General features: G+C 36.7%; 1 protein-coding gene across 1 annotated transcript in view; it reads left to right on the top strand.

The window, feature by feature from the left end:
- The first annotated feature begins 3239 nt into the window (after positions 1–3239).
- LOC122026825 (probable xyloglucan glycosyltransferase 6) overlaps positions 3240–11418 on the top strand; it is a 30241-nt gene continuing 22062 nt past the window's right edge. Inside the window, exon 1 of the mRNA XM_042585535.1 lies at positions 3240–4058. Within this exon, the coding sequence (XP_042441469.1) occupies positions 3315–4058 (744 nt within the window). The 5' untranslated portion in view covers positions 3240–3314. The remainder of the gene's footprint in view (positions 4059–11418) is intronic.

The raw sequence follows: 11418 nt of genomic DNA, 5'->3' as shown, positions 1-11418 counted from the left end.
ATGAAAACAATACCGACGACTCTTGAAAGAAATTCTTCTAAAAGGATTGTCGTCGGAATTTTTGGATGTTGTGGAGGCATTTTCTGAGCAACTCGAAGAAGCAAGAGTTGATTGTTGAATTGTTCTATAACTTCTGGTCGCTGCTCCTTAAATAGGCTATTTCGGGCGCCCGGAACCCCTCCGGGCGCCTAGACCACATGACTCAGCCACTCCGCACACGCCACGTCAACTTCCCGATAGATTTTGGGTTCGGGGCGCCCGGGCCAACTCCTAGCGCTCGGATCAGTTCTAGGCGCCCGGATCCCTTCCGGGCGCCTGGATCCCTTCCAGGCGCTCGGACCTGCTTTCTCCAGCAACTTTATTTTCTGCAAAACAAAATTAGTCCAAGCATAAAACAATATAGAATAAAAGAAATGTTACAGCCTCCGACTGCCCGATTTCTGATTTTGAGTTTCATAGAAACTCTAGGTCGAACCGATGCTTAATATTCCCTCACCGAGGAACACGTCCTCACCTACTCAACTCAGGAGAGTATACTTGTTGTCAGTTCAGTCCTCCAGACCGACTGGACTTTTGCTCAGCGCCCGAGTCTTCAGGTCTTTCTGCTGGACGTCCGCTCCACGACCCATCAGTCTTTCACCTGGTTCGTGACACCATGACTTTTCACCTAGAGTACCCGACTCTAGGACTTTTGCCCGAAGACCTCGATCCGCAAGGCTTTCCGCCTAAGGTTATCACCCACTACAACCTAGGGTTACCACCCCCTAGGGTTTTCCTGCCTGCCTAACCACAGCTAGGACTTTTGTCTAAGTTATCTTAGGACTTTTCCTGCAAGCTAATTCAGCACATTAGATCACAAATAATCTTAACTTTGAATCCTTTACCATTATCAAAATTTAGATTCGATCGTCGGATGTTTCTCACACCAACAGGGTTGGTCCTTTTTAGGAAATACATCAAGACTTATGTAGAGAGTAAAAGTAATACTATAAAAGCGAGTCTCTATCTACAAGCGCAAGTACATTACATGTTTAATAAAAATAGAAGATTTTAAATAAGGAACTTCCTAAACCTTAAAAGTAATTTCATTGATACTTTCTTGTGTTTTGGGTATCACGATCGGATTCGGAATTTGCATTGTTTTATCATCGGTAGATTGAATGTTCGAGTTCACTATTTCCTTGCCCCTCCGATATCAAGATGATGAAGATGAACTTCCTTGCCCTCGGCCTCCTTCCTGCCCTCAGTCTCCTTCCATTGTAGTCGGAACTCAGAAGAGGAAGTCAAAAGTGTATAGAATTGGAGTCGAAAGCATGTAGAGATTACGAAATTGAGAATAAGTAGAGAAAATGTGAGTAAAAATAATAAAATGAGTTCTTTATTTATAGAGTTTGGAGAGTAATGAACACTAAATCGTAGTCATTAATTAAAAAAATGGTCAAATAATTTTAACCGTAAAAAAAATATAAAAAAAAATCATTTTTTCATTCCAATGACTAATTCCAACGATCGTAACCACGGGTTCCAATGGTCCAATACTAAAAAAAATATATGATTGAACCACTAGTTCAAATCGACAATTAACCACCAATTGATAATTTTTAGAGAGGTGGAACCATAACGGGCTCGACACCTAGCCGAGGCGGTTATGGTTTTTGAACCAGAATTGGGTCAACGGGTACTCAACCCGTTGACCCAGTTCGGGATCCGGGCCAGGTGCGATTCAGATCACGGGCAGGGGTCAAGTCTAAATTCTATATATTTTCTCAACTCTCATCTTTCAATTATGAAATTTTAATCACTTTCAACGTCAATTCTCCAATTATAATGAAGGAGGAGGTTTATCGTCTTGATCTCGGAGAAGTATGGAAATAATCAAACTAAATGAGGATTATGATATTCAATTTACCAATGGTAAATTTCAAAAAAGTTTTAATACCCGAGATATAAGGAAATACTTATAGCGATATTTCTAAGGTTCATATATATATATATATATATATATTCAAATTTTAATATTTTTAAATAATAATATTTTTGAATGATGATAATCTTGAATTGACGGTTCTAAATTCAATCGTAATAGTCTCCTTTCGAAAATAATTAAGATATAAGTTATTATCATATAAAATTTTAGATCAAAATTTAACACATCTGAATATATCTTCTTTTATATCTAATTATCTTAGAAACAGAGATATCAAATAATCGAATCATCTTTTACCATATAAATCCAATTTTAATCGTGTTGCACGGTTAAATTAAGGATCGGCCGGTTCGGAATTGGGTCAATGCCGAATCGAAGCTACGGTGGTCAGGTCTAGGCCGCCTTCGGCGTGCCACAGATCAGGATCCCGTCCAAACCAACTTTTACGACGCCGACGGAGGCAAGGGACGTCGCCGTTCATCGGAGAAGCTTTGCTTTTAGCAAGCTCATACTCCTGCAGCTAGATGGAATCCGTCCATTAATGAACATGCTGCCGCCATCGGTGACCGCGGCGACCACGTGCGGTGCTTCTTCCTCCTCTAATATTTAGCAACGCTCCCATAGTTACCACGTGATTCAGATTCAATGCAATTCATGATTCCAAACACAAGGAATTCGAGACCTGTCCTTCCACGGTTAGAATGGGGCCCAAGAATTTAAGAATAAGATAATCTTCGGATCCTCTGTCTCGAACTTTCTCTATCTCTATGTCTTACTGTCGATCGAACGGTCCAGATTGTATCTCAAAGATGCATGATATCTTTAAGATGTGTGCAATATCCTTGTGAAGTGTAAGGCATCCTTGAGATACAATCTGGACCGTTCGATCGATAGTGGGACATGAGGACAGAGAAAGTTCGGGACAGAGGATCCGAACTAGTTCATGTCAGAGAAAGTTCGGGACAGAGGATCCGAACTACAACTAGTTCGGATCCTCTGCCCCGAACTTTCTCTGTCTCCATGTCCCACTGTCGATCGAACGGTCTAGATTATATCTCAAGGATGTATGGTATCTTTAAGATGTGTATAGTATTTTTGTGATATGTAAGATATCTTTGAAATATAATCTAAATCGTCCGATCAATAATAGAATATGAGAATAGAGAAAATTTAGGACAGAGGATCTGAATTATCTCTGTTGGACATTTACATGTATTTCGTCATGAGGCTTACATTTAATCCATACCTCTAAAGTCGTCTATCCCCTGACTAAATAAATAAAAGTACATTTACCATTTCACCCCTCGCCGCTGTTGCCCCAATTAGGGCGAGAAGAGTGTGAGGCAGCAGAGGGAAGAACGAGAGCGGGAGAGATCCCATCGCCTTTATGTCTCCTCCACCGCCTAACTACGAGTTGCAAGAATGGTGGAACAAGGACCGGCTCAAGGCCCATGGCTTCCTCTCGCCTTCCACCCCTCAATCGCCGCTGCCGGCGACCACGCCCGGGGACGCCTCCTCCCAATACGCTGCCGTCGAGGTCGGTACACCCACTACCCCCGTTGGCGCCGGGAAGTCCCGCGGCCGAAGCCCCCGTCAGATGTCCTGGTTCCTCCTCCTCCGCCTCCTCGGCTCGGCTTTCCTCCTCGCCTCCCTCCCGTCCCGTATCTTTGGCCTCTTCCGCACAGCAGCCCGGCGGATCGCCACACCCACACACCGCCCCGCTCCCGACTCTCGCCTCTACGGCCTCATCCGAGGTTTCCTCGTCATCGCCATCCTCCTCCTTGTCCTCGAGCTGGCCGCTTATTTCAAGGGCTGGCACTTCAGCCCTCCGTCCTACGCCTCCTCCGCCGAGGTCCTGGAGTTCATCTACGCCAACTGGCTCATGATCAGGGTGACCTACCTCGCGCCTCCGGTACAGGCGTTGGCCAACATGTGCATTGTGTTATTTCTTGTGCAGTCGGTGGATCGGCTCGTGTTGACGCTTGGCTGCTTCTATATTAGACTCCGAGGCATGAAGCCGGTTGCATTGGTCGAGTATGGAAGTGCGGGAGATTTGGAAAGCAGAAACAGAATGAATGTTGACGAGTATCCGATGGTTCTGCTTCAGATCCCAATGTGCAACGAGCGAGAGGTAAGCTGATATAGGTTCCTTCCTCCGTCACCCTTATTATCAACTGATTTGTAGATGTTGCCCATTTATTTTTAATTTTTTTTTACCAATACCCAATTGTTACGATTAGGAGCATAACTAGGTCCTAGCATTATGCTTAACATATTTTCCGTGAACAAACTATAGCTACTCTGAAATGTTTTGCTTGAATGAAAGACAACCAATCCTCCCATCAGAGGAATTTTTCCTACCGAGAGGACAATTTGTGATAGAAGTTTGCAAGTGGACTAGATATATTAGATACAGTGCGATTCATTCAAGTCAAAACTTAATTATGAAATCCGCTTGGTTAATCCTTTATTTAGGCTCCAAGTATATTTTGCTGAATTTTTATAACTCGAATTTAAAATTTCTTATTAAAAATTAACCATCGTCTATAGGTATATTACTACATATTAACATGTCTGATCACAGTAGATTAATAGTTGATCTTGTTTTAGATTTTTCCATTTTTTACTTGCATTTTTTATTATATTCCTTTCTTGTCCTTTTAGCTCTCTTTCTTGGATGAAAATTTCATGTATATACTAAAATTTATAGTGCATAGAAATTGCCAACAATCTATAAGGTTTCAGTACGAATGAAGAAATATTCTCTTTTTGATTATCACACAACTACTTATTACCACAGCTAGCAATGGATCTATATTGAGGAATGGTAGGGAACATGCCCTACCATAAATCCTAGGGGGAAAAACTGATTTGCAAAGTTAAAGGTGGCCTATCCGAAATTTAGAGGTTTTTAGTAAAAATAAAAAAAAAAATCATTCTTCTACTAAAAATTTAAAGAAGTGAAGTGTTTTGGAAGCTCATTTCACTGGTCGTAGTGATTTAATTTTTTTCTTATGCTTTTAAATCCATGTTTTTATTAAACATGAAACTAATAATAAAAGTTACAATCCTCGGTATTATAGGACAAGAAGATTAAGTTCTCTAGTTCGAATTATAAACATGTGAATAGTTCCTTTTTTATTTTCTACTTGTTTAAAAGTGATAAACAAATTCCTTTTAGATTTCAAGTTATCATTAAAACTTTTTGGCATAATATATAAGGTTAATGTAGTTTAAAGAGGGGAAAAGTCCTATATGTGTTTTCGACAATTTTTTAAATCAAGTTGTTATAGTATCTTAATTTGATAAATTTTAAGTTACTTTTCTTTATTGGTAATTTGACTCTATTAACCATATATATTGTGCTGTCTTTTGAATTATATATATTTATAAACTGTGTTGGAAAATTATAGTAATGTTTATTTAGTATTCAACCTAAGAAGAAGTCCCAGTTCTGCTACTGACTATAGCTCAAGCAGCGAAAAAATTATGGTATTCATTTCATACTAAAAAATTTGTAGAGTACTAAATGATGATCCTTTCTTTATTCAACAATTGCTAAGATCACTTACCAAAAGGACAAAAGTTTGGAAACATTGTATTGAACACAGGTACATTCTTTTCAGTTGCTTAAATAAAATGAAAATTACCACTTTACTCGAGATATGTATTTTTAAAATAATTTTATGTTCTAGAGTGTATTCATTTTAATACGTTTGATTAAATCAAATTTTCCCATCCTATATTGCTCTTATTTTATTATACTAGACAACTTCATTTTCATTTAGCCAGTAAGATATCTGCTCATGATTAATCCACCTTGATGTTTAGAGTGTAGTTATAAAACAAACCTTTCAAATCATTTTGATGAGATATAATTTTTTATTTTTCATTACTATATTTTCTTTCAAGTAATGAATTTCTAACTGTTGCTTAAAGCTTTATGCATCATATGGTAGTTTTTCTTGTTAACGCTGTACTGACTTCTCTTTCACATCTTTTAATTTTGGCATCAATTTAGTTGCCTTGCCTAGAGTATTTGGTTCCTTCTTCAAGTCTTGTTTAGCTGGATATGTTTTGTGATTTTCATTAGCGTTTCACATGCTGACTAACCACTTCTAGTAGTAAGAAAGAATTCAGAAGCCTGCTTATAGATTGCAGAAAGATTTGTAGCGAAGCATGTGTGGACATTATCTTATTGAATGTAGATATTTAGCCAATATGTTGTCTGTAAATTCTAAATACATGTTATGCACAAATATTCTCTGATTCTGATGGTAATATTTCTGGAAGATATCCGTAAGCATCCAAAATTCTACTTAATGCTTCTAAAACTTGTAGGACTTAATTAAACTTTTGGAACTAATTTTAGCTTCAATTAAAAAAACAATTGAGCATAAAATAGGTCCATATTTTGGAGCTTTTAGGCCTATGAAACATAGGAAAATTTACTGGCATTTTGGCCATTTATTCAGCATATGAACTACAAAATAGAATACCACATACAAATTTTTTTTAAAGTTATCATTCTGTTATGTGACAATTGGATAATTGGTTAGTATATCTTATGAGCCTTTTAAATTTGTGTCTAAATCATGGTTTTAAAAATAGTTCTCTGTTGGTCGGTTAACAAGCTCAAGATGGCAATCTTCATAGAAGGCTTGTGTGAGCAAGATGCGACATCTATGAGGGCTAGGGTGTCTCTGGCTTGAAATGAGGCTTTTGCCCATTGAAACTTCAATGATGAGGTGACAAGGAATCTTCTATAATTCAGTATCTCTTCTTCCTTATCCTCTAGATCCTTTCCATCTTTTCTTCTCATCCTTTGTATCATTTTCATCTTTTCTTCTTCCTTCTCCTTTAGATCTTTTCATCTTCTCTTCTTCCTTCTCCCCAATTTCTATCTCCTTCTCAATGCCTCCAATATAGTATGCTAATATGCTAACATGAATCATTCTAGTTAAGCACTGACATTCAACTTGGTCTAAATATTAAGATTAAAAGTTTTTGAAGAAATTATTGTTGCTTCTTTTGTGCATCTAACTATCTAAGTATATGCCTTCTGAAATTTTCTTTGGTATATTATGTTGGTGACAAATTAGTCCATTGGATCATAGTAGTGTGTCATATTTTAACCATGAATCTTAGGTATAAAGTATTAAATTGTGTTGTCCGACACAATTGAAAAATTTTATTCATGTGAGAGGTTGACGTACGAAATATGTTGGCATAGGAGCCACGCAAACTCCACAAATATTCTTGTGGTTGGGAATGTGTGATTTGGTCTAACATGTGTGCTTGTAGTTGGCACATAACACGATGGGTGGTGGGAGAAGATCAAATTATAAATAAAGGGTTATAAGAGACTAATAGGTTGTTGTGGTGTGAGCAATAAGCAAAGGCATGGAAGCTTCATGCATCAGAATTAGAGGGAATCAAAGGGCTAAGACTACATATAAGATTTAGATGATGAGGAAGCAACAGTTGGAGGTTAGCATAATGGCCAAGGTGGAATTATGGTCGAGGCGGGGAATAATGGTCTTCATGTTGTGATTGCAAGAAATTGTGTTTTGAGAATGTTACAAACGAATTGGGATTGTTATAGATAGATTTTATATAACACTAATATATATTATCATCAACATTAGAGAGGAGTACAAGTGTTACTATTACTTCATCATGAGACAATATTAGTTATTTCTTTACTTGCATACGATGAAGGCATGCACTTACTATAGTTGATATTGATATGGTTACCTTCCCTGATCATCTAGTAGCAAACACATTCGGATTGGTGATGCCTATAGAAGGACAAAGTAGAACTCGATCAACTAAAGTATTGTAAAAAATTTCATTTCGATCGAATTCCTTTTAATGTAGCAAATACTATACACTATCATAGCATAGTGTCCAACATCTAGAAGTTTAGTCCCGATATCCATCTTTTGATTGTGTAAAATTGTTAGTCTATCTACCTGGAGAAGTGCAGGTGATTATGTCACATGGATTTTATCATGTAAGAAGCAATGAGGTCTACATGGAGTTATGTTGACATGCGATAGCTAGACAAAACCTTCATGAATGAGCATTATTGACTTTTTACGTGCAATAGAAAGATGATATTTCACAAATATATTGATGCAACTGCATAATATTATAATTTATATTGGCTAATAAATATTGTAGTTTAGCAGATGGGTGTAGAACTTATAGTTAGTGTAGGATATCACACATAATGGAGTCAATTTCAAGAGGGGTAGATAGTTGTTGGTGCAAGTCGCCCAACATTGTTTCGGACACTATATGCACTACGCACATCAATTTGATGATAGTGGACATTAATAAACTCAATATAGTGAAAATAGTAGTGAAAATGAGGCAATTCTTTATAAAAAAGAAATTATATTCATTATTGGATTCCGAAATAGCCTTTTGCAAAGTAGGATAAGGCTGTGTACAATAGATCTTTTTCTGGGACTCTGCATTGGCGGAAGCTTCGTGCATCGGACTGCCCTTTTTATTAGATTCATGGATCAATAAAATTTATTGACAAAATTCCAAAAGCAACTAGGATTATAATTCACTTCCCTTCTTTTTAAAGTCATTGCACTAAAAATAAGTTAAATTGAAGGTGATCTTCATTTTTGAGGATTGGGAAGCCTCTCAATATTATAACACTACTGAAGGTAGAGACACAAAAGATTGTTATATCTTCTAGATTTTAGAACTACATTTCAAAGATTTTTATAACAATAAAATCCTTGTGCCTTGTTTTGTACAAGGTTGACATGGGCAAGTAGCAAATGGCAGCTTCTCCCACTTAGTTCATGAAGCAAAAGTGGAAACCAAGAGGCATCTATTGTTGCCAACTAAGTATTAATATTATGTTAATATAATTATTTCAAGATAAGACTTTCAAGTAGGAAGAAAAGATGTTCATATGGTAGTTACATAAGTTTTTTTTTTTTAAAAAAAAAATAGTATTGATTATTGATAAAATATTTGTTTGCTTAATTTAGGTTTTATCTATGCATACAGAACACTATTTTAATTTTATTCATTTATTTATCTTTCAGTTGAGTGGTGGTTATAAAAAAATTAGTCAAGTTTTTCTCTTTTTCATACGAAAGTGCGAAAATGGGTTATATTCTCTATACTATGTGTCTTTAATTGAGGGGCATAACAGAAGACAAAGAAGAATAAGAGTCCGGTGATGTAAAACCTTTTAATATTGAATTAATCCAGAACAAAGATGATTTGACAATGGATTGGTGGAGCTATTGAAATTGAAAATCCATTACTTGATGAAGTAGGAAGTTCATTACAACTATCTCAATTCTTCACTCAGCATATTGAAAAAGTGCAACCTAAAGGAGATATTGGTGTGAAAGATGATAACGAAGCTTTTGATCAAGAATTTATTTCGTCTGGATCTCAACTAGATGTTCTAAAACATCTCAACCCCAAAGACAATCAAAGGTCATAGAGAATAAAGAAAGGGATTGATAAAGCTCCTACAATTCCCTATGTTGTTAAAGGCGCGCTAGGCGCACAAGGCGCTGGGAAAACCGCCTCTTCCCACGCGAGGCGGGTGCTATTCGTCAGGCGCGCCTCGTGCGCCTTTGCACCTCAACGAAGGCGCGATCGAGGCGCTGCGATCGTGAGCAAATTTGGATTTTAAACAAAAAAAAAACATTCCAAATCAACTTTGTTTGGAATTTGGGCACGGGAAACAGGAGCAGAAAAGAATCGCAGGAAGGGAGGAAGAGAATGCAAGAAGAAGAAGAAACCTGAATCCGTTTCCGTCCGCCGCCGCCATCGCTGAGTCGTGCCATCGCTGAGTCACGGCATCACTGAGTTGCGTCGTCGCCCAAGTATGTTTTCCTTCTTTTTTCTGTTTTTTTTGTTCTTCACTTCTTCTTCTCTTATTTTTCGTCTGTTATCATCTTCTTCTTCTCTTCTACTCTTCGCTTCTTCTTCTTTTTCTCTTCTTCGTTTTCACTTTTCAGTTTTTTTTCGTTTCGTTTTTAGTTTTTCTTCGTTTTGTTTTCTTCTTCTTTTCTGTATCTTCTTTTCTTCTGTAGTTCTGCTTGTTTTTTTTTCTTTTAGTTGCTGGTTCGTGTTCTTGCTGTGTTGCTGTTCGGTTTTGTTTTGTTTTGGTTTCCTGTTTTTTAATTTTTGCAGGTTGTGTTTTTCTTCGTACTGCTGTTCGATTTTGGATTTTTTGGTACTATTTTTCTGTTTTTATTGGTTCGTATTGGTGCTCCTGTCCGATATTTCATTTTTTTACTGTTTTCATTTTTGTTTGTCTTGTTTTGCTTTTTGTTTTTTTACTTTTGCTATTGCTGGTACAGATTGTACAGTGTTTTTTTATTCCTGGTACTGTATTGATTTTTTTTTTTTTCAGACTATTTTCTTATTCAATTATCATGGAAGGTAGTAGTGATACTCCAATATATATATCAAAAGATTGGAGATGGAATTATTTTCAAAGAGTTAATTCGGATAATAAAAATGATTTAATTTGTAACTTTTGCCAAAAAGTTACAAAAGGAGATATCTATTGTGCAAAACAATATCTTGTTGGGGGTTTCGAAATACTACAACTTGCAAAAATGTCTTCCTCATGCAGGGGGGGATTTACGTTAGGGCCCGAGGGGGCCACGACCCCCCCAAAATTTTTTAAATAATATTATTTTTATATAAATTTTTTAAATTTATTAATATATATATTATTTAGCCCACTATATTTAGGGGGCGTTTGGTTTAGGGGAATAGGAGTGGGGAATGGGAATGAGAATCATTGATTGTCATTGTTAATGTTTGGATTATAGGAATAGGAATACAAATAAGGGAATGAATCCTTGAAATTGGGTAATAACTCATTCTCATATACCTCTCCTTTAATGAGTCATTACCTTATTTTCATCAATCAAAATATTCTCTTATTCCAAAAATACTCTTGACCTAAAACTAAAATTTTCTCCCTTAATATCAAATATCAAAATATATTTATTTATTTTTTCTTTCATATCACTTCTCTCTCCTTGTTTTCTCTCATCATATTTTCTCTCTCATCATTTTATCACACACTTCCTCTCTCCTTATCTCTCTTATCACACTCTCTTTCCTCTTTTTCTCATTACACTTTCTCTCTCATCATACTTTCTCTCTCCTCAATCTCTTCCATCGCACTCTCTTTCTTCTTTTTTCTCATCATACTTTCTCTCTCTTCAATCTCTTCCATCACACTCTCTTTTCTCTTTTTTTTTTCTTATCACACTTTCTCTCTCCTCAATCTCTCTTATCACACTCCCTCCTTTTTTTTTTTCCTTAACACACTTTCTCTCTCATCATACTTTCTCCCTCATCATACTTTTTCTCTCCTCAATCTCTCCCATCACACTCACTGTTCTCTTTTTTTTCATTACACTCTCTCACCATACTTTCTTTCTCTTCACACTCTCCCTCCTCATTTTTTCTCATTACAT

Source organism: Zingiber officinale, chromosome 1A, assembly GCF_018446385.1.
Source record: "Zingiber officinale cultivar Zhangliang chromosome 1A, Zo_v1.1, whole genome shotgun sequence".
Lineage (NCBI taxonomy): Eukaryota > Viridiplantae > Streptophyta > Magnoliopsida > Zingiberales > Zingiberaceae > Zingiber > Zingiber officinale.
Note: the sequence above shows the minus strand (reverse complement) of the source record. Positions and strands in the feature narration are given on the sequence as shown.